This window comes from Vulpes lagopus, chromosome 24 (assembly GCF_018345385.1).
Source record: "Vulpes lagopus strain Blue_001 chromosome 24, ASM1834538v1, whole genome shotgun sequence".
In the NCBI taxonomy this organism is placed as follows: Eukaryota; Metazoa; Chordata; class Mammalia; order Carnivora; family Canidae; genus Vulpes; species Vulpes lagopus.
This window is the reverse complement of record NC_054847.1, coordinates 25474848-25496386: the sequence shown is the minus strand read 5'-3', so window position 1 is coordinate 25496386 and position 21539 is coordinate 25474848. Positions and strand designations below refer to the sequence as shown.

Here is a 21539-nt window from a genome sequence, read left to right as displayed (position 1 = left end):
TGTTTCTACACACACTTTACGCATTTTCTTCTCCATCTGTTAGGTGTGTTTGAATTGCACTGGTGTTTAGTTATATTTATTTATTTGTGTGGGTTTTTTTGGTGTTTAGTTTTATATTTAAAAGTTTTTCCAGTGACCCAGGCACAAGAAATGATAACCTGAAATGTTGCTGGGGATACCGAAAGCAACACAAAATTTTGTCGCTTTTGTTTTAAATCGTATGGTTGGGACAATCTTTTTTCAAATAAGCAATGAAGGGTTTGTCTCTGTATTAACATGATTCTGTTAGTTGGCCATATTTTTGATTCAAATTAATTCTAAAAATTGTTCAAAAATCTAAAGAGTTCCACTTTGTAAATTAGGGATGCCCTCTCTCTAGAATTCTTCCTACTGGCACAATATTTGAAATTCTTCCCCAAATGTTGTAAACTATCTCTAAATGCCCCATTGTCCCAAATGGCCTTCCAGACTTCAAGGGCATGGATGTGCAGAGATTGTTCAGATCTGCAAATGTCATAATGCTAAGAGGAAGGCTGAATTATAAGATGGAAGCATTTGTAATTAAACACTTGGGTTTTAGTCCCAGTTGCAGTTGTCCTGTGATTCAGGTGAGGTAAGTTCTGTGGATATGCAAAAGGGAAAACAGAGCAAAACTCCCCTACTGGTGTCATGAGGAGGAGAGCATGGCGGTACAGGGTTGTATGCACAGTTCTGCATGTAAGTTTAAAAATGCACAAACTTCACATGGGAGAGAAAGGGATAGAAGTGGCACCTGGGACTTTACATTTAATTTCAGATTTCAATAATATAATTAAATAGCATTAATAAGGAACTAATTAAATTTTGTGTTGCAGTAATAGAAAGCTATTGCCAGAATAAGGGAGGGAAGTTATACTGATAAAGTTATACATTTAAAACACTCCACTAAAGTCTGGTTTATGTCATGGACAGTGTTTTTGTCTCCCCGAAATGAATATATTGAGACCCCAACTCCCAAAGTGATGGGATTTGGAGGTAGGGCCTTTGGAAGACAATTAGGTTTAGAAGAGGTCATGAGGGTGGGACCCCACAATGGGATTAGCATCTTTATAAGAAGTGGAAGAGAACTGGAGCTTGCTTTCTCTCCACCACATGAGCATGCATGCAGCGAGAAGACAGCCCCTCTGCAAGCCACAAAGAGGGCTCTCCCCAGGGGTGTCTGGGTGGCTTAGTCTGTCTTCGGTTCAGGTCATGATCCTGGGGGTCCTGCATCCAGCTCCCTGCTCAGTGGGGAGTCTGCTTCTCCCTCTGCCCCTCACTCAGTTCATGCATTCTCTCTCTCATAAAAAAATAAAATCCTTAAAAGAAAAAAAAAAGAGGGGTCTCACCAGAACCCAGCGCTGGTTCCCTGATCTCAGACTTCCAGCCTCCATAACTGTGAGAAATAAATTTCTGTTGCTTAAGTCATTCAGTCTATGGTATTTTGTTATGGCAGCCTAAGTTCTCTAAGACAATTTCTAAACTTTAGAGGGCTATGCTTGGAGGAGTGTGAAGGGTCTGGAAACATTAATTCTTGAGGATTATTGAAAGAATAGAGAAAGGAAGGTGACCACTGAATAAGGGATGCAGTTTATGTTTTTGGTCTTCTCAGATATTAAGGGACTAGTAGAGAAAGAGGCTGCTTGGATTCTGACATTGACCAATGTGAGTTTCCCAGTTATGGTCTAACTACTCTGCCTTTCCCCTTTGTGGAGGGCTTTGGATCTTCTGCTCAGCTAATACTGCTCCATATTCATTCAGGGATCCAGCTCTCAGAAGCACTGAGCATTACAAATTCAAACATAACAGACAGGGGCTTCTGAGGTCTTTCTGTGTCTAGTATTTGCTCAGGATCATTCCATTTTTTTTCCTAAAACATTTTTATAACAGAGCACAAAGAAATAGAAATTTCCAAAAAAAAAAAAAAATTCTGAATGAGGTAATAGTTCCTTCTTAGGTGCCAATTAGATATTCAGAGAATAACACACAAAAATTGTCAAAGAACAGTCTTACCATTGTGCTTAGGTAGGGACTTGGAGGAAGAACTCCAAAAATCATTGATTTCAGCTGTTGGTAAGACTGTATCCACTCTCCATCAGCAGGACAGATGGCAATAATTAGGTCTGCCCATCCCTTACTTGGCAGAGGAATGGACTTGAGATCTCAAAGAGTCAACTTTTCACTGGCTGGCCTCTCCAAGTGAGAAGAAAAGAGAAAGGGGCCAAGAGCTGCCTGGTTAAACAATAATCATGGACTCATGGCCTTAGGCATTTGACCTTTTGGAATTTCCAACTTTAGGCAGTAATAAAGATGTTGCATGAAATAAAATGGCGACAGGGACTGCACATTTAAATGGAAGACTACAAGTCAACAAAAGGAGGAAACTGTCATAATTATCCAATAAACTTTTTTTATAGTTCATGGATTTTTAAAAATCTATTTTTGTCTTCACCTTCCAAACATATTACTTTTACTTTTAAAGCCAGTACAGCTACTTGTTTTCCATCAAAAGGTACCCACTTTCCATTTGTCCGGTTCCCAAAGTGGAGGTAGACAATACGTAAGTCAATGGTTAGGGGGAAATTCCATTCTCCAAATGACATGGCAGTTCTCCACCAGACGACTCTGGATTCTGCAGTTCCAACAAGAGCAGAACTCCCCCAGGCGGCTGGAGTACTCCAGCAGCCATCATCAGGGCTATTAGTTTTAACTCTCTACCACAGAGTGGAGTGAGCCAAATGAAAAAATGCCACATCTCAAGGAGCCCACCATAGTCCTAGAAATTAATCGAAAAAGATTATTTCATGGACAGAGCAGTGGAGAACTAAAAGGACTGGGGCTTGAGCACATAAAGGCATGTGAGGGTGTGTGAGCCAGTTAAGAGAAAATCGGGTATGTTATCAGGTAAACATTCCACCCAGGTTTTGAAAATAGCTCATAGGAGGTTAATATGGAAGTTCTCTTAAAATAATTGTAATAATAATAATAATTCTACTTTTTAAAAGCTGGAATATCAAAGTGTGAGAGCTGAAAAAGAAAAATAAGATATTTCAGGTTGGTGCAATGAATTTATGTGTGCACACGTGCATATGGGGAAGGATGACTTCTTGTTTAATAGAGTTTAGTGGATGACTTTTTAAACGTTTCTATATGTGAGAAAGATGCACAATGCTATGAATATTTACACAAGCTGGTGTATAGATTCCCTGCCATACCCTAAACTCTCACCCACCCATGAGTTTATAATTTTCATAGGCAGGAACACAGGATACACTATGAAGCAGCTAAGTTCCCAACTGGGAGAAGGCTTTACTTTGTAGTTGTCTCTTCTGGTGCCACTGTGAATGTCACAGATTTACTAATATTTGATAGAAGCAAGGCAGTGTCAGGTTGGAGAAGCAGTTTGGGCTCTGAGTTACAATTAAGATGTACGTCCTATAATAAAGCGACAGATTTTGGATGAATCAAGTGGGGTTGGACTTGGGAATGGTTGCCAGAACCAGGAACAAATGTCCTGAGATACAGAAAGTGGAAGTCCCTGGATTGTGAACCAAGATGATATCTTGTAATGCTATCTTAAACATGTTTGGTACAGTTTGGAATTCTGGAAACAAATATTAAAGCAGAATCAAGATGGTCATATGCGTCACCTAAGACAGCTTTCCCGAAGGCATGGGAAGATGCGGGAATGGGTAGAAAGGTCATTTGAGAGTGTGGTCTTCTGTATAGTCTGATTGTACTCTAATTTAATAATACTAGCTAACATTCACAGAATATCACAGGCCAGGAGATGTATAAGTACGTGCTTTGCTGCTGTTAGCATTCCATTTAATTCTCTCAATCCCCACAAGGGAGATACTATTTTTACATCCATTTTATAGATGTGGAAATTGAGGTGGGGGGCGTTAAGAACTTGTTCAAGGTCTTACAGGTAGCAAATAGTGGGGTCAGCATTTTAATGAAGTGATAGTATGTGGTGATATGTCGTGTAGGTAAAAATTTTAGCTAAGTTAATAGAGGAGATCTCAAGAAGTTAACACAAGAATGGAAATCTGGGGCAGCCCAGGTGGCTCAGTGGTTTAGCACCACCTTCAGCCCAGGCTGTGATCCTGGGGACCCGGGATCGAGTCCCACATTGGGCTCCCTGCATGGAGCCTGCTTCTCCCTCTGCCTGTGTCTCTGCCTCTGTGTGTGTGTGTGTGTGTGTGTGTGTGTCTCTCATGAATAAATAAATAAAATCTTTAAAAAAGAATGGAAATCTGGGACTTGCCACTGATAGAAGAATTCAGCAAAGATCCTGAATGCACTGGGGATGTTCAAAGAAGAACTGATAGACATCAATGGGCTTGAATGAAATGCGCAAATCAAGAAGTCCAAGAACTTGTGAGTGACCAGAGCATGTAGAAATTTGAAGATCTTGCAAAGAATGTAACTTTTTTTCAAAATGAAATCGTGAGCCATTTGCATTTTACTTAGTCCCTACTACTAGAATCATATGTATTGAGTGAGAATGAGAGAAAAAAAAAACTTACTGGTGAATTAGAGGGAGCCATTCTCCTTTGGGAGATGTGGCCAGAGTCAGAGTGGGTGGTGGGTGTGCAGGCAGGTTTTTGGACGATCCCTCAGTGGTGATGACAATGTGGTATCAACCTAAGAATGTGAAATGAGGCAGGAGCCTCGGTGTAGAATAAAAGGCCACAAACTCTCGATTTCATTAACATCTATTGATGCAGTGAACCTGATAACAGGCAATGAAAACCAGTCACTTAAATCTACCATTAGAGGAATGGCTTAAGGTAACTGTTTTTCACCAAGATATTGAGGAGAAATTCTGCATTTTGTTATGTATTTTTTAAAAGCATGTCTGTTCAGTTGGAGCAGGGATGCTCAGGAAGCTGACTCATGAAGGCTGACTGGCTGCTTGTTCAGTTTGAAAAGTTTAATGCTTTGAAAGTGACCTCTTAAGGATATGGAAGAAAGGAGTGCAAGTAAAAGGAAAATTTTAAGGAAAAGCGAAAAAGCAAGCACCACATTTTCTAATGGAGCTGATATCTTACCACTCAATTAATTTCAGAGTCAAGGCCCAATTTGAGTTCTGAATCACCTTCTAGTTTTACTTATAAAAGACTTTTCATTAAGCCAAATTAAGTAGATGGAGGTCCAGTTGTTTATTATGTAGCACTAAACCATTCCTACAAAAAAACACCTGTGCAAGCCATTTGGCTCTAGTCAACTATTTTTTTTTACAATTTAATTATGAATATAATTAGAATGAGTTAAGAGACAGGCTAGGCATCAGCCATAAAACTTCTAGTTTGCTAGAACACACACACATACACACACACTCACACACACACACTGATTAAAGAGCAACAACAACAAAAACCCCCACCAACTCTGTGAGAATGTTAGCTTACAGTGGAAATGTTAGTGGAAGGGGAGTACTTGTAAAATCTACCTTTATTTTAATTTCAAATTTCCTTGAAACGGTGCTATCGAGAATATTTTTATACTCCATTATTTTGACATCTCTGGTTTCTTTGGGGTGACCCTATAAACCCTGCTTTTTTACTTTCTACAGTTTTAAGGCAATTTGTCACTATCATGCGTTCAATGTTTAGCAACTGTTTGTAGTCAAGTGCCTTGCAAGCTCTGTTTCTTTTCTCCCAAAGAGTGTCATCACAGAGTTGATGATGCATCAGAAACAGTTTGACCAAAGGGCAAGATAAAGTCAAGAGTAAAGAAAATATTTGCAAATATACTTGACTGGCTTTTTTCCCCAATTACTTATTGAAAGCATACTTTAAAGGTAAAATGGCATGATGGCCATAGGGGGGAAGAAAAAAACATTAGAACATGCAATAGATACTTTTCTGCCATAGGGCAACACCTCTAAGTTAAATCATTTTTATATGAGGATAATGTGACTGATAGAAACACAGGACTATGAGTTGTATTTAAAGACTCTGATGGGGTATGCTCTACCTTTGGTGTATTTTAATGGTGCTCAGTGAGTCTCATGGATATCATGTCTCACAATTTGTTTTACTGCTTAATTAATCAGTGTTTACAAAAACTGGGCATTAAAAATATATCACCTTTAAATGCATGTGTGCTTTTAAATTGAGGAGTTATATGGAACATCATCATTGTTTCATTTTATCCCTGGCTTGCCTAACCTCTAAGTGTCACATACATAGGTGCCTATTTTGTGTGTATGAATCTACATAAAATAAACATGATATATGAAATAAACATTTTATATATATAATAATATATAAATGGAAGTACTACCTACTAAAAATAAGTAATATATAATATTTATATATATACAAAATATTTACTTCAGAAGACTGGAAAAAATGACAAAGGAACCAGAAGGTCATTTTGATCCAGTAATTAGCATCCATTGCAATCCCATGATGGTAAATATACAGAGCATTGCTCAGGGGTGGAAGGAAACATAATTATGTTTGCGCACAAAGGCAACTTTAGAAACTCAGAATACAATAAACCAACAACTGCGCACTCACAGGTTCTAGGGAGAGCAGCAAAGAGCTGAGGTGAAGGTGCCTAAAATGAAATTATCAGACAGTCCTTGAATAAATGAGCTTTGAGCTAGGCTTGAGTCAAATCTCTAAGCCTATCCCTCACAAATGATAAAGAACACATCTCGTAAGTAAACACATGAGGTAATTTCTCTTTACTTCCATCTCATCTACTAATCAGGCTATGGTTTCACTGTCATCTCGACCCCTATGCTCATTTGGATTTGAGGGAAGGCAGATGGAGATTGACAGACTAACAGCTTTTTGTGGCATGGAAATAGAGTTCCTGCTACCTGTGTGAGCTATGAGAGGGAAAAGTTTGTAATAGGTCAAAAATGGCCCACAAAGATGTCCACACCTTCATTCCCAGAGCCTGTGCATATGTTACCTCACATAGCAAAAGAGATCTTGCAGATGTGATAAAGATGAGGACCTTGAGATGGGGGGAATGATACTGGAGTATTCAGGTTGGCCCAAAGTAATCATGAGGGTCCTCAAAAGTGGAAGGAGGCAGAAGAGTGTCAGAGGGGGACGTGGCTATGGAAGAGATCAGAGCCTGTGACTTAGTGTTATTGCTGCCTGGGTAGGTGGAGGCAGAGGACCACTAGCCAAGGCATGCAGGCAGCTTCTAGATGCTGGAAGAGGCAAGAAAATGTATTCTTCCCTAGAGCCTCCAGGAAGGAACTTGGACCTGCTGACACTTTGCGTTTAGCCCAGTGAGGCCAGTGTCAGACTCCTATGAGATATCCTATGAGATAATACATTACTGTTATTTTAGGCCACTAGTTTGAGATAATATGTAATGGTAGCAATAGGAAACTAATATACACGTCCTCTGGAAAACGTGGTGCTAACTCGGAAAGCAGAAACAAATCCCCGGCTGAGCACCCGGAAGCAGTACTGGCTTGTTGCATGTTGTAATTTGATACAAGTGAAAAACTGCAGAAAAGAATACTAATCCAAGGTAAGCTTGAAGGCGTTACTTATATGAAATAGGAAAATAACATTGGGTATAACTAAATCGATTTCAAAAGGGAATGGGTGAGCAATTGGTCATAAAAATAATAGAGCAAAGGGTTAGAAATACATTTGAAGAGGACAACATTAAACCACGGGTGACTTTAACGTTGAGCAGTAAATATTGAAATATTGCCCATCTTTGGAAAGCTCTACCTTATTTCTAACCTTAAACTTCATTATCGAAACTTCTGATCATTAAATTTAATTCTAACCTTGATTTAAAAAAAGAAAGAAAAAAATTGGTTGTGGTCCTATCTAGCACATATAGGTCTTATATAGGAAGACATAACACACACGTATTTGTCAATAGCTGGTTAGTTATCCTTCGAGTGAGATTTCTTCTAAATAGTCCCCCAAAGGCAACATATGATGATGGCAAGTATTCATGTTTTAGAGTCTGGAATTGAATGTTAAATCTAATCTTTTGAGCCATGTGAGCTTGGGAGATATTTTATGACTTGCTTTACTCCTCTGAAGAATTTCTTTCTTTCAAATCATTTATTGAGTACCTAATATAGAGTAAGGAAAATGTTATCCTACTTAATTCTCATAGTAACATTATGAACCAGAAATTATTTTCCGCATGATCTTTCTACTTCTCTAATATCTTCTGCTTTGTTATTTTGAGGATTAAGTGAGATAATTGTAAAAAATGCCAACAAGTTTTTCTCCTCTCTTTCCCTGTGCCAGGGACTTGGGAAAAGTGCAGACATTAAATCAAAAAAAGACTCTACTAGTCCCTATTCTTTAGATGTGTAGAGTTACCAGAACGAAAAAAAATAGGAATAGAGGTAGGCTTAGTACATTTCCTAGGATTTAGATATACTGGAAATGTCCAGACCCCCTGCAGGACTTTAGCCCCAAGATTGCATCACAGATCATAAAACTCTATAGCTGTGTTTTTGTCCTGAGTTCACATTTACAGTACTAATACTGCTTTCAGCACAAGTCATTTCCAGGGAATTAAGTCCTTGCAGTCAGTGGGTTAAATCCCCACGAAATAACCTGCGGTGACCCAGTTGCATTGACCTCAAATATAGAATTTCAGATCAATAGCTGCAGTACTTGGATTCTGAAATATAAAACAATCTCTGGTGTTTTTGTTACCTCAATGAGTGTTATCAGACAGGGGATCGCTATGGCAATTACAGGTTCTTATCATATTAATGTTTGTGTTTGGTCCAAAAAGAAACTACTTAAAAAAAGTAAATGCCTTCTGTTCTTTTTTCTCAGAATATGTAATGATGACTTTCAAACATATAATGAGAATTAACAGTAATTCCAATAGCACAAGTGGTCATTAATTGCTTGTACATGAAATAACATTTCCTCCTCAGAGGGCGAAGCATTCCAGTTGGAAGTGAAAATTCCTTTTGGTCTATTCACTTTTAAACTCTGTCATGAAAGGACAACAGATCTCTCAATCTCTCCCAAATAAAAATGTTAAGCCTTCACGAACTAGGATTGGGGGTAATGAAAGAGAAAAGGGAAATAATGTTAGAGTGACGTGAACCGTAACGTTGACTGGCATGGTGTTTTGCTAGTGTCGAACCAAAGAGCAGAAACCACTTCAAGTATATACACAAACAGAGGGAATTAATTCGATGCAGGGAACTGGTTACCCATGTGATGAAGAAGCTGAGAGCCAAGTAAGGAAGAGGGAAGTAACTGAGAAACCAGCCTTTGCAGGAAGCTCCTACCAGGCTGGGCAGGCAAAGAGATGAGGGTCCGCATCCCTGGATGGCAGCGGGAGCTGGACTGGGCCTCTCCAGTCAAAGCTGAAGCTATGGAAAAGATGGATCCTCGGGTAGAGAAACTACTTGAGACAGGTGGGTGGGCAAGGGAGAGGGGGTGGAGGACAAAACCAATGGACTAGCTAACCTTTTCCTTCCCTCTATCTCTGCTCCCTAATGCCAGGGCCTCCACTGGCTCCGGCAGCAGGAAGCCAGACTTCAAGAGCACCTGTGAAATGTAGCTGGCTAGGTCAACCCTCTTCCGTTATAGAGCAAAGAGTGAGGGGCAAAGATCTGATGGCCAAGAGGCCCAGAGCCAGCATATAAGGACACCTTCTCCATGACTTTCCTTTACCTGCTTGGTTCCTTTTTGTAAGAAAGCCAAGACCTCATGGGCAGGTCTATTGAGCTTCTCGCTATGTGGATTTCACAGGAGGCAGTGAGAGCTGTGATAAAACCCATCACCCCTTTGGGGCTGGATATAAATGTATTTATCATTTTGGAAGATTTTGTACTCGACTGGTGCACCATGGGGTAAAATACCTACCCTGGTGTAGTTTTGCCATTGCTGAAAAGAAGTTGGCTGTTCTCCCATTGCTTAAAGATATTTAAATATGAACTACCACCTAGAGCTGAGTTTAGTTGAGTTTCGAACACCAGAACTAACTTCAAGATTCTTCCAAAAACACACGTGTTAGTAAACATAGGTCTCTGCCCGACATTGTAACATATCTCCCCGCCCTACAACCCTGTCGGTTAGTCCTTCTATCTTACAGAGTAAGAAATAATTAAGTGCTATTCTGAGTTAGGTAAAGGCAAGGTTGTTCAGGTTGATTCTCCTTGTCTTAAGCAATGAAGGAAAAACTGCCTCCTTGTTCTTATATTACATTCTCAGAACACAGCTCCACTGAAGAAACACTGTGAGCATCTGCACGGTAGCTTACATTTTCAGAGGACTTTCTTAAACACTCTCTTTCGTTCTTGCCATAATCCATTTTATAGGTGTTGGTAAAAACTCTCCCAATAGCCATTAGTCACAATAGCACGTTGCCACTTCAATTCTGCTTTTTCCATTCTGACTATGCCAATGTTTCTAACATTCTGGGTTGTTTTTTTTAACCTTCTGTTAAGTGGAGATGGAGTCTAGAATCATGCAGAGATGGTCCTGCTCTTTGTAGAGAGTCAAAGGACAGGCCCTCACATGGGTTCTGAGGGCCTGCTTCCCCTATGTGTTAAGCTAAGGGAATGGCTTGCTTTATAGCTTTAGAATCAGGAAAACCACAGGGAGCTGAAACGATGGGTGCCTATATCACAGCTCCCGAATCAGCACATGTACAAGTATGCTTACAAAAACGTGATGCTCACCTAAACGCCTGGAGGCTGTGATGTGAAATCTGTAGGACTCCTTTAAATACATTTAATCAGAAATAGGTACCAAAATGCATGGTCCCCAACTTCTCACCAGAACAATACACTAGCATTGCCACTGATCTTTCATGTTCGTCGTGTTCCAAGACAGAATATTGAACTATGCTGTTATGGAAATGCAGGCTTATTTTTATTTATCTATTATTTATTTATTTAGTTAGTTAGTTATTTAGTTATTTAAAGATTTTATTTATTTATTCATGAGAGACACAGATTGAGAGAGAGGCAGAGACACAGGCAGAGGGAGAAGCAGGCTCCATGAAGGGAGCCCAACGTGGGACTCGATCCCGGGTCTCCAGGATCACGCCCTGGACTGAAGGTGGCGCTAAATCGCTAAGCCACCTGGGCTGCCCTATTCCTCTTTTTAAAAAGTTGAGCCTGGGGACCATAAAATACCGTTCTCCTGGAGAAGCAGAAAGCTCTTGAAATAAAAAGTCATGACAGGGGATAAGAGCCCCAGCCTCACCTCAAAACCCATCATTAGAGCACCTGCTACTATCTTCATCAAGAGCAACAATGACAACAAGAAAATCTGAAATTGCGAGCAGACAACAAGAGAGAGACCCTGGGAAGATAAACTGTGCTCTATTCCTCTTGATATCATTTGGTGGCCAGAACTGTAAACAAGCATGAAGACCGTGAAATGGGAAATGGAATAAAAGGGCATACAGGCCCCCCAAATCCCCACTCCCACTAATGGGAACACTGCACACACAGCCATCCGGTATCAGACCTCCTAAGCAGAGCATTTTTTTTTCTTGGAGATTTTTCTCATTTGGACTTTAATTAAGCTCCTGCCAGGCTTGCAAGCTTTTTAATTTTACCTTTCTTTCTTCTTTCTTTCTTTTCCCTCCTTGAATCAGCTTGCTTGCCAGGAAACTTTTCCCAAGCTGTCACAATTATAGTAAGTGTACCCCAAGATACTAAATTTAGGTGTACTAGTAGGTGCTTCTCGAAGCATCAATAGCCAAAGTTTCCTTGTATTTGGAAAGATTTTTATTCATTCATTCACTCATTCATTTACTCATGTTTACTTAAGCGTGTGTGCTCTGAATGCAAAAGCAATAGAAAAGGAAGCTTCACGGAGTGCGTGTACAGTGACGACTGGTTAGTATGTGATGCAATCCAACCTCCTACAAAGTCACCAGTTTGCCAGAAGAAACCTGCCATTACTTAATTTAATATTACCCTGTTCATAAGCAAATTGTAGCTATTTACTAGCGTTGGTGGTTGAAGGCTGAGGGAGCCTCGAGAACATGATGCCTTAGTTGATGATTTAACACCTCTTTAATGAAATGTCATGAAAGTCCCCTAAGTTCTTTTTCAGGACCCTTCTGTACTCAAACCCACTGCCAATTCCTAAGCCCTAAAGGCAGGTGCTGAGAATCCCAAAGGTGATCCCTTTGAAACAGATGCCACCAGGAGCTATTTTCACTGGAGGAGGTTTAAGTCAACCACTGGCCGCTCTAACTAGGTTACCCATCCTTTTTTTTTTTTTTTAACAAACAACAACAACAACAACAACAACAAAAACCCACCCCAAACCAAAAACCAAAACCAAGCTCAGATAATAGTGCAGGGCCAGGAATAAAAATAAGCCATCCAAAACACACAACTGCAATGAAACACGTGGAGTGCTGGGGCTATCATCATCTCCATGATGACTATCACTGTCGTCCTTATTGTTTGCTTAATAATCCCAGGCTGCCAGGTTAGTGCACCAAGGCCTCCTGGCTGTGAGGTTACTTACTGATCGCCTCCACAAACCGCTCAAAGAAGCTGTAAGGGAAGAGCGGTTCAGGCAGCTCCCGGAAAAACATCTTCAGTGCTCCGGTGACAACGTGGATGTCCTCCCACTGGCTGTCGTCCAAATTCAGCTTCTCTTCTGGGAAAACACGAGGAGAAATGGAACAACTGGTTTTAATGAAACAATTACAAGACACTAATTATTATGTTAATGTTTGCCTACTATCATCAGCAACCGTTAACAGCCTTCTGCACCTAGAGGTTTGGTGCTGTGCATGGTTTTTTTTTTTTTTTCCCCCTTTTTCCGTAGGAAGGGAACATTTTCAATGGAATACCATCTGTAGGAATGCAGCTAACAAAAAAACAAGAGACACAAAGAGACAGTGCCATTGACACAGTATGTCAGATACATTTATTCCCATAATGCATCAGTATGAAAATTAGCATCACAGCTCAACATGATTCAAAGCTATTTGGTTTTGAGGCCGAGGGGCTAAGAGTTGCCAATGATGGCCGGCTCAAGGGACCGGCCTAAAGGCCTTGCTGAGCCAACAGGAGACATATGCTAAACATGGCAATAGAAAATGAGTTATTGCTTTACATGTGTTAGCCTTGCTATGTACAAGGGAATAATGGGTAACACTTTTTTTTTTTTGCTTTTTTTTGCTGAATATAAAGTCAGCAAGGAATAGAATACTGAGTGAGAAAGGATATTAATTCCTTCTTACTGCTTCAAAAATATCTTTTTTTTTTTTTTTTTAGTTTCCATCTCAGCGAGGAAAATGTGCCCAGCAACAATATTAGACAGACCCCTGTTGGCCTACAGAGGCTATGCAAAGCTGTCAAAAATGATAACACACTAAAGACAAACCACAAGTGCTTACCAACTCCGGCTAGAAATAACAGACATGTTTGCTTGGGAAGCCTGAGTGAGCTGAGACATTTAAATATTAAAGACCATGAATGCCAAAGTGAAGTTTTTAGGAGAAACGAAGAGACGCTGGACAATGACTTTCTTCTTGTTCACCCTCAGAAGGGAAGTCTGGAATCCTTCTCACCCAAGAAGCGGATGTAGCAGGGTCTGAAAGCAACATCTTTACATACAACTAAAAGGAAGCAAGGCAGGAAAGCATTGCTGCGGATCCGTAGCATTTGTCCTTGTAAACGTGCAACATGAAAAGGATTTTGGACTCTGGGCTGAATAAAAAAATAAAGCTAATCATTTTAAACCACCTGGGGGCAAGGGGGGGCAGGCGGCGGTGAACTGAAAAGCCTGGTCTCCTGGCCAGAACTTAACAGCTATTTGGTCAACTGGAATTTTGTTTTTTTACCGATGTCTTGGGTTCGCATCCACCATGCCCCCTTGGAGTCAGTTTTATGAAGCAGAGGAGAATCTGCCCCCAAAATGTAAGAAAAGCTGAGAATTGTCACTGTAGGGAATCTCTGCATGGGCTGCTTTGCTAATAGTGTTCATGTCCTTTTAAAATCTTAGCCGAAATCTTTATCAGATCTCTTTTTCTAAATGGACTATTATCTCCAGGGCTGGTAAGTGACGTTCCTGTTCAATAGGATGTTTGCAAAGAGAAGGAAAGAAGGTGGATCTGTTTATTTCAGATGGGCTATTTTCTCCTTTCCTTTCCGTCTTCATTCTTACCTCAGTCATAACACAATAATATGATCCACAACAAAATCAGCGGAGGAGACCTTCTTTCTGCCCTGCAATCATTTTTGATTGATTGTATTTCAACAATTAGTCTTTTATTTGGCTACATACTATTGAAATAGGCCGACAGCATCTTAGCAGGCCAGCTTTAAACAGTCAACTGTTAACAATAGCATCAAAAAGGGAGACCTGATGGGGTTTACTGTCACTTTAAAGAACGGGGTTTTCACATTGTTGAAATCTGTCAGATATTTTGAAATGTCCCTCTCACTATGGTGCCACACCCCCTGCGTGCCCTTATAATAAAATTGGTTTTACTCCTGATTAAATCATTTTCTCCCTACCCACTACCATACTTCTCATAATGGACCTGTGCGCTCTACAGCTGGTGTTCTTCCCATGGTACCAATTCTTACTTTATCTTTTAAGCACTTTGCTGCTAAGATCTCATGCAGAGTGCTTATGTTTTGTTAAGAGCTTCATTCTTAGAGAAATAGCTTAACACATGTTCTAAAAATGTTGTACAACTTATTGCTTAAAACACATTTAGAAAATGTATAAGTACTGTAGCTTTGGCACTGAACTTTAAGTGGAAACCTAAACACACACGCACACACACACACACGCACATGTGCTCTCACAGACACAACTATCTTTACCAAAAATTTATCAGAAAAGTCCAAGACAAAAATGCCATCTTGGTGCACACGTTCAAGATCGCCAAAGGAAAGTGTTCGGGAGGTAAAAAAGGGAATGATTTTATCTGGTGCAAGAAAACAATAAGAACAAACAATTGCTTGACCATTGATATTTGTCACCTCCAAATAAATATCAGTTAATTCAAGTGATTCTGAAAATGGGATATTTCAATATACATTAAAAAAAGAAAATTTGCCAATCAATAAGTACCATTTGATTGTATCCACTTAAAATAACAAATAATATCAATATTGACTTGTATTACTTAAACCAGCATTCCCACTATGTACTTTTCATTCAAACAACAATACAATGTGTAGCCCTCCACAAATCGCTTAAATAAATAATATGACAGGCAATTGGAAAGAATTTTTTGAACTATAAAATCTAATTTTTATATTAAGTTTTTTCATGACCAACCTATTTTAAGATTACTTGTAAACCAGAGGGCTTTAAGGAATATTTTCCAAGGCCACTGTGATTTGTCTAAACATGCAGTTATATCCATATACAAAATGAACCAACCAAAATTGCATCTTGATTTTAACAGGTATCATTATAAACACATTTGAATAGACACATATTTGGTAGACACTTTCTAACTTATCTGCGTGAGTGATGGTAACATCTTACGCTTCTCCCTTTTTTCAGTAGAGCAAGGTTTCTCAACAATAAAGCACTATTAACATTTGGCACTAGCTAATTCTTTGTTGTGGGGGCTGTGCTGTGCTACTAGGATGTTTAGGGGTATCACTGGTCCTAATTCACTAGATGCCAGGAGCACTTCCCAGTGGTGATGATGAAACACCCCCAGATATTGCCAACTATCTCTCTCTCGGGAGCACAGCGTTATCCTCAATTGAGAACCACTAGAGTGAGCCATAAGAATCTATAGAAGTTATCCAATAAATATTGATTTTTGAACATTACCTGAGGTAGACAGAGAACTAAAAAAACTACATACACTCATACTGAGATTTCTTTACTAAGAACTTAAGACTTGGCTATTATAATGGACAAAGTCAAAATCTTTTATAGAATAAAGTTAATGCGACCACACTCTAGGGTGCTTTGCAACAAAAGTAATAACCATTATTTAGCGCTTACACTATACAGGGACTATGCTATGCACTTTAGATTCATTATCTAACATAATTGTCTCAATGAGACAGTGAGGTCCATGCTATTGCTATCATCATCTCCATTTTACAGACAGGGAATATGATGCATGGGTAGATTAAGTAACTCTTCCATCGTTGACAAGTGATGAATCCAGAATAAAAAGCCAGCAGACTCCCCCACCCCTCAAAACTACTACATTCAGACTTAATCTTGGCTGGCAGAAGCTGAAAGGGAAAAGGCAAATAAATGCTCATTGTGAGTGGTAGTGGAATGACTATTACTTCAAGATAGTGACTTTTACATTCTATCCCTGAATGTCTTACTTGAGGCTATGCTTTTACCTGTAAACTGACTGATCTTTTGTAATTATTCATTTATAGGAGGAACAGATTCTTCTATAAACAGATATAAAACAAACTGGCAATAAAAAGAAACTGCATTAGGAAAGGGGCAAGGGCAGGGGCAGGAGCTAACTGTCATGTGGTGATGCGGTGAAGAGGACATGTGATTGCGTGGGAAACAGATTAAACAAAACACCAGGCCTGGATTTATCACTAATTCACCTGTTTACTTGCTTGGGAAATGAAGATAGTTAGAAGGAGAGTTGTTGTTATCAAATGAGAAAACATATCTGAAAAACATTTGGAAAGCACAAGGAAATAAACATATCCAAGATGCTGCTATGAAGGGAAAGGTGAATCAAAGCTAGAAAGGCAAAATATATAAGAGATTAAGTCAATGGAAATACTAAGCAGAGAGCATAAACCATCCTGTTGTTTTAGGAGATTTGCCTCAGTGTGACACAGTTTGTCACATGACATCAACAGAAACTTGAGATGCTGGAGTCCAGACCTAGGAATAAGACTGGCTGTATCACGATCTCTTTCAATCCTTACTCTGATAATAGTGCTGATTTCTCCTGGCCCTCTAATTAGGTTTTCTTAAATTTGTTTCGGTCATAGCTTTTGGCTTAAAGCATTTAAACAGAATTGAAGATAGGTCAAGCCCTAGAATCCAAATACTACTGTTCTTTTATGAGATCACGAAGACATGTATTTACATATTGTATACCTGTATAAGGCCGTCTTGAAATGCCCTTTCTTGCAGGGTTTTTTGTGTATTTTATTTATTTTAAGTAAAAATACCTATATCAAGCCACTTCTGTTTGAAAGAAAAAATAGATAATAACAATTGGAATAGTCCTTCTTAAAATGGAGAATTGAAAGATGGGCCTTTGATAGTGACAACCAGTCCTGTTAATTCCCCAGGAAAAAGGCATGTTTAATAGATCAATCATCACTTTTCTCAGATATTGCTCTATAGATTGGTATAGCCAGAAGTTGCAATATCTGGTCTCATTTTCACTAAACTCACCATGTTGATTGAAATGTGACTGCGGATAACGTGAACTATCCAGAAGCCACATAAGAGTAGTGACATAAGAATAAGGGAGGCACTTCTTTGTGTATTGAAGAACAAGTGCATTGTTACCTTGTAGTTTTTTTCCATGGCCCTTTTAAGGCTTCTTTCCAACTTTCTTTTACTGTTGTAATACAAAAGAGGAAAAGATACCCCAACTTTCCCAGGATGTGGGGAGAAGAGCTCTGATTTCATTAGTATGGTGACAAGAACCTATTACATTGTGAAACTCTCAGAAAGGATGTGGTATCTGCTTCTAGCACAGATGACCATTCGGAAACCTTATCTGAAAGGCCCACTGGGTACATGAAAGCCAGAGCACAAATGAAAGAGATGCCGGAGGGGCTACCGATCTGAAAATAATAATATGTTTGGCCATAAAATCAAACTAGAAGATTAGTTATTAAAGTGGATAAGACACCCTGTTTATCTACAAGGACATAGCTGATTTTTAGTTCAGCACTTAAAGGAGTGAATCAAAAAGTTGGTTGAATCCTTCAACTAGCTCAACCTTTCCTGTTGTGTTGTTCCCTTAAAGTGGTAGTTCACTCTGATTTCCAGTAGATTAAAGATCTTCCAAATTCTCAAACACAGTGATGTAAACCTTGTGTCAAAAGTAGTATCCTTCTGTGCTGCACTCACTATAGCCCCTTCCTACAGCATCTTGGGCCTAACAGGAGACTTCAGTGAGGACATTATTTTAGGAAACTTGGCCAAATGGCCAGTTAATTTGTCAGTCCACTTGATGTGTATTAAGTAAACATAGATAGAATAGAGACTAAATACCGGGGCTGTATTGTGTGCTTTTCAAAGCCACAGCTGTTAAGGCTCTTTTATATTCCTCAAAGGAGAGGGTTTCACCAGGTGCTCGGAAATATTATTCAAGTGAATATAGACTAAGTTCTAGACATTTTGCATCTTATGTATGTTCCCTAGAATAAGATCCTTTTGACCTTGCAGACAAGCAAGAACAAACCCCAAGAATAAACATATTACCTCCAAAATGTGTCTGTTATGGGCTGAATTGTATCACCCCCAATTCATATATTGAAATCCTAACCCTCAGTACCTTAGCATGTGATTGTATTTGGAGATGGGGCCTTTAAAGAGGTAATTAAGGTAAAATGAGGTCATATGGCTGGGCCTTAATTCAATATGACTGATGTCCTTGTACAAAGAGACGATTAGGACACAGATGTGTGCGGAGGGAAGAAACATGTGAAGACCACGGCCGTCTACAAGCCAAGCAAAGAGGCCTCAAATGAAAGCAACCCTGCCAACACCCTGATCCTGGACTTCTTGACTTCCTAGCTGTGAGCAAGTAAATTTCTGTTGTTTGATCCCACTCAACTCTCAGTCTGTGGCACTTTATTATGGCAGCCCTAAAAAATAAATATAATGCCCACAGGTTTCCAAAGAGGAAGATGTCATGTTCTGGGATTGTATCTAAACATTTTCTTCATACATGGGCTATGCCACCTTAATGAAATATAATAGACAACAGAAACCTGTTTAGGCTATTCCAACTGAATAAAAGAATTATTTAGATTAAGAGAACAGGTTTGGAGCTGGAATTGATTAGATAATAGCTTGCCTACCTAGATTCAATCCAACTGTTTCAAGTGATTTGCTCTATAAACATGCAGGGTACTCTCTAGCATGGCTTTTGGACAAAGAATAAAATTATGATTGCCATTTTCTTACTCATTCTTTCTTTCCACCTACTACTTCTAAAGTGCAAATATTTCATTGCTGTTATAGCCTCAGACACAAAATACTAGGGAACATTTAAAATGTTCTCAGGAAAAACTCAATGCAAGTTAAATCACTTTTCTATGGCTGTGGTGTCTATCAAAGAAGGAGGAAAGTGGTTTTAAATATGAAACTTTGTACTCCAAAACCAAAGAGGTTTAGTCCTTAGAATTTATCATAGTAACTTCCAGGAAGCTATGAGCAGGCCTCCAGTTAAAAATGGCTACTTTACCGTAAGAGAACATGGTGGCATCTGCGTGCAGAGTGGGTGGTTTTGCCACCGGGCCTACAAAATACAGTTTTGTCTGGCCAAATTAGTAATAAAGAGGGAGGAACCAAGGAAATAACCAGAAACTCTCTAAGATACTAAAGCTAAAAACAAAGCAAAACAAGATGAGACAAAAAATACAAGCTTTCATTTCTTAATGGGATGCTTTGGCATGCCGTGTTGGCTTGCTTTCTATGTATTTCATGTTGTGTATATTCCTTTGCAAATCACTTAAGAAGCCCAAGGCATGCAAATATTGTCACAAGCTAATATAAAATATCTTCAGTTCCTTTCTTTGAAGGAAGCAAAATAGCCTTCCACTGTATCCAGCACAGGAACTGGGTCAGGAATGAGATGTCTTATTTTTATTTTTCCTCAGATTTCATTTGAATGTAAATAATAACATAATAAATAGGTACAACTGAAACTTGTGAAGCAAGCACCACAGATGGAAAGTATAACAAATGTGTCACTGCTTTGTGCATTTTTAATTTATAATGGCATACCATAAAACATCTCCCCATCATCATAACTCCATGTATAATGCCACCTTATAAAATGTTGTTATTGACATTATGCTTCTCTCCAGGATTTTACATATTTTTTTGTCTAGGCATTGGAGGAGAGGTAGCCCTGTTCAGCGTCTAACAACAACGCCACCACCAACAAAAATGAATCGACTTTATTTGTTAGGATCATACATTTAAAAAAAGGATATATTTCATGGTACCAATATATATTTCTTTAATTCCTTTCATACTCCGAGCTTCCAACACTGCTCTTATTTCCATTCAGTCAAAGGCTTTTTGTGCTCTGCAGACACCATACACAATGGTTCATTTTATTTGACCGTCTTCTCCAAACAGATTCTGAATTTGTTTGAATTCCATGGATGATTTCATACATTACATACTCCAAAGGGTAGAGAATCCGTAGGATTACATTTCAACAAAGTCATTTTTGAGTTTCCTTCGTTATCGGCTCTAAATTTCAACACCATTGCTATTTGTTCCCTCAAAGTTATATTACATTTGTAAATATCAAACAGAAGGTCAGGTCAAGACATATCTCATAATGATACCTAAGAAATAAATACACCTAAATCCTATAAATCCCTGTCTACAGATAACATTTCTATTGTAGGTATATGCATATGCATACATGTGATTTAAAGTGTTAGCTTCCTCACTGTCTAATAAGAACTGTCAACTCTCCCTCCTAATTTTGCATGAGAATTAAGTGAAGTAATGTACATAAAAGATTTAGTACAGGCTTTTTATAACATTATTAGAAAATTTATTTGGACATTATCTTCTTTGTCAGCCAGACATTGGCAAATGTTTTCAAAATCTAGTACAATTTCCAGCTTTTATTATTCCTTTTACTACATGGTTGGTGTTTGTGGTGTTAGAAACGGTATCATTTAGCAGGAAGACCTGGGCTTTTTGATAGTTTAGAAGTCTTCCATCTGGAAATATTCCATCAGGAAAACAGAAATAAAAGGTAAAATAAAATTGGTAGATTAAGAGAGTGCTCCTCTCATTCATTGAAACCATTCAATTCCTAGATCTCAATTAAAGATAAGAAAAACAGGGTGCCTGGGTGGCTCAGTTGGTGAGGTGTCCGCCTTCAGCTCAGGTCATGGTCTCAGGGTCCTGAGGGATCCATCCCTCCATCAGGCTCTCTGCTCAGAGGGGAGTCTACTTCTCCCTCTCCCTCTGTCACTCCCCCTGCTTGTACTCTCTCTGTGTCTCTCAAATAAATAAATAAAATCTTTTAAAAAAAAATCAAAAATGAAGAGAACGTTTTGGCAGTTATTTGGGATAATTTTTCCCCTAAATTATTAATTGATTCATGGGAATAGTTAAATAAATTTTCTATTTTGTATTGCCCAGAGTTCTACAAAGGTACATGAAATCAGAATTAGGAGATCTGTAAGTTTTAAAATTGGTTGTATAAAATTAGACAGAATTCTAGATCTCCATGCATCAGTTTCTTTGTGAAACCACCGAATAACACTATTTTCTTAATTCTGTGTCTCTGTAATATTTTAAGTCCAGAACAATGATACAGATTCTCTCATGAATCTATTATCAATAACTGGTTATTTTGTTTGATGTGAA

At 38.9% G+C, this 21539-nt stretch overlaps 1 protein-coding gene across 1 annotated transcript in view; it reads right to left on the bottom strand.

Annotated features, from left to right (window-relative positions):
* ARHGAP15 (Rho GTPase activating protein 15) overlaps positions 1-21539 on the bottom strand; it is a 610515-nt gene that overhangs the window by 116060 nt on the left and 472916 nt on the right. The window contains exon 12 of the mRNA XM_041739999.1: positions 12498-12632. Within this exon, the coding sequence (XP_041595933.1) occupies positions 12498-12632 (135 nt within the window). The remainder of the gene's footprint in view (positions 1-12497; positions 12633-21539) is intronic.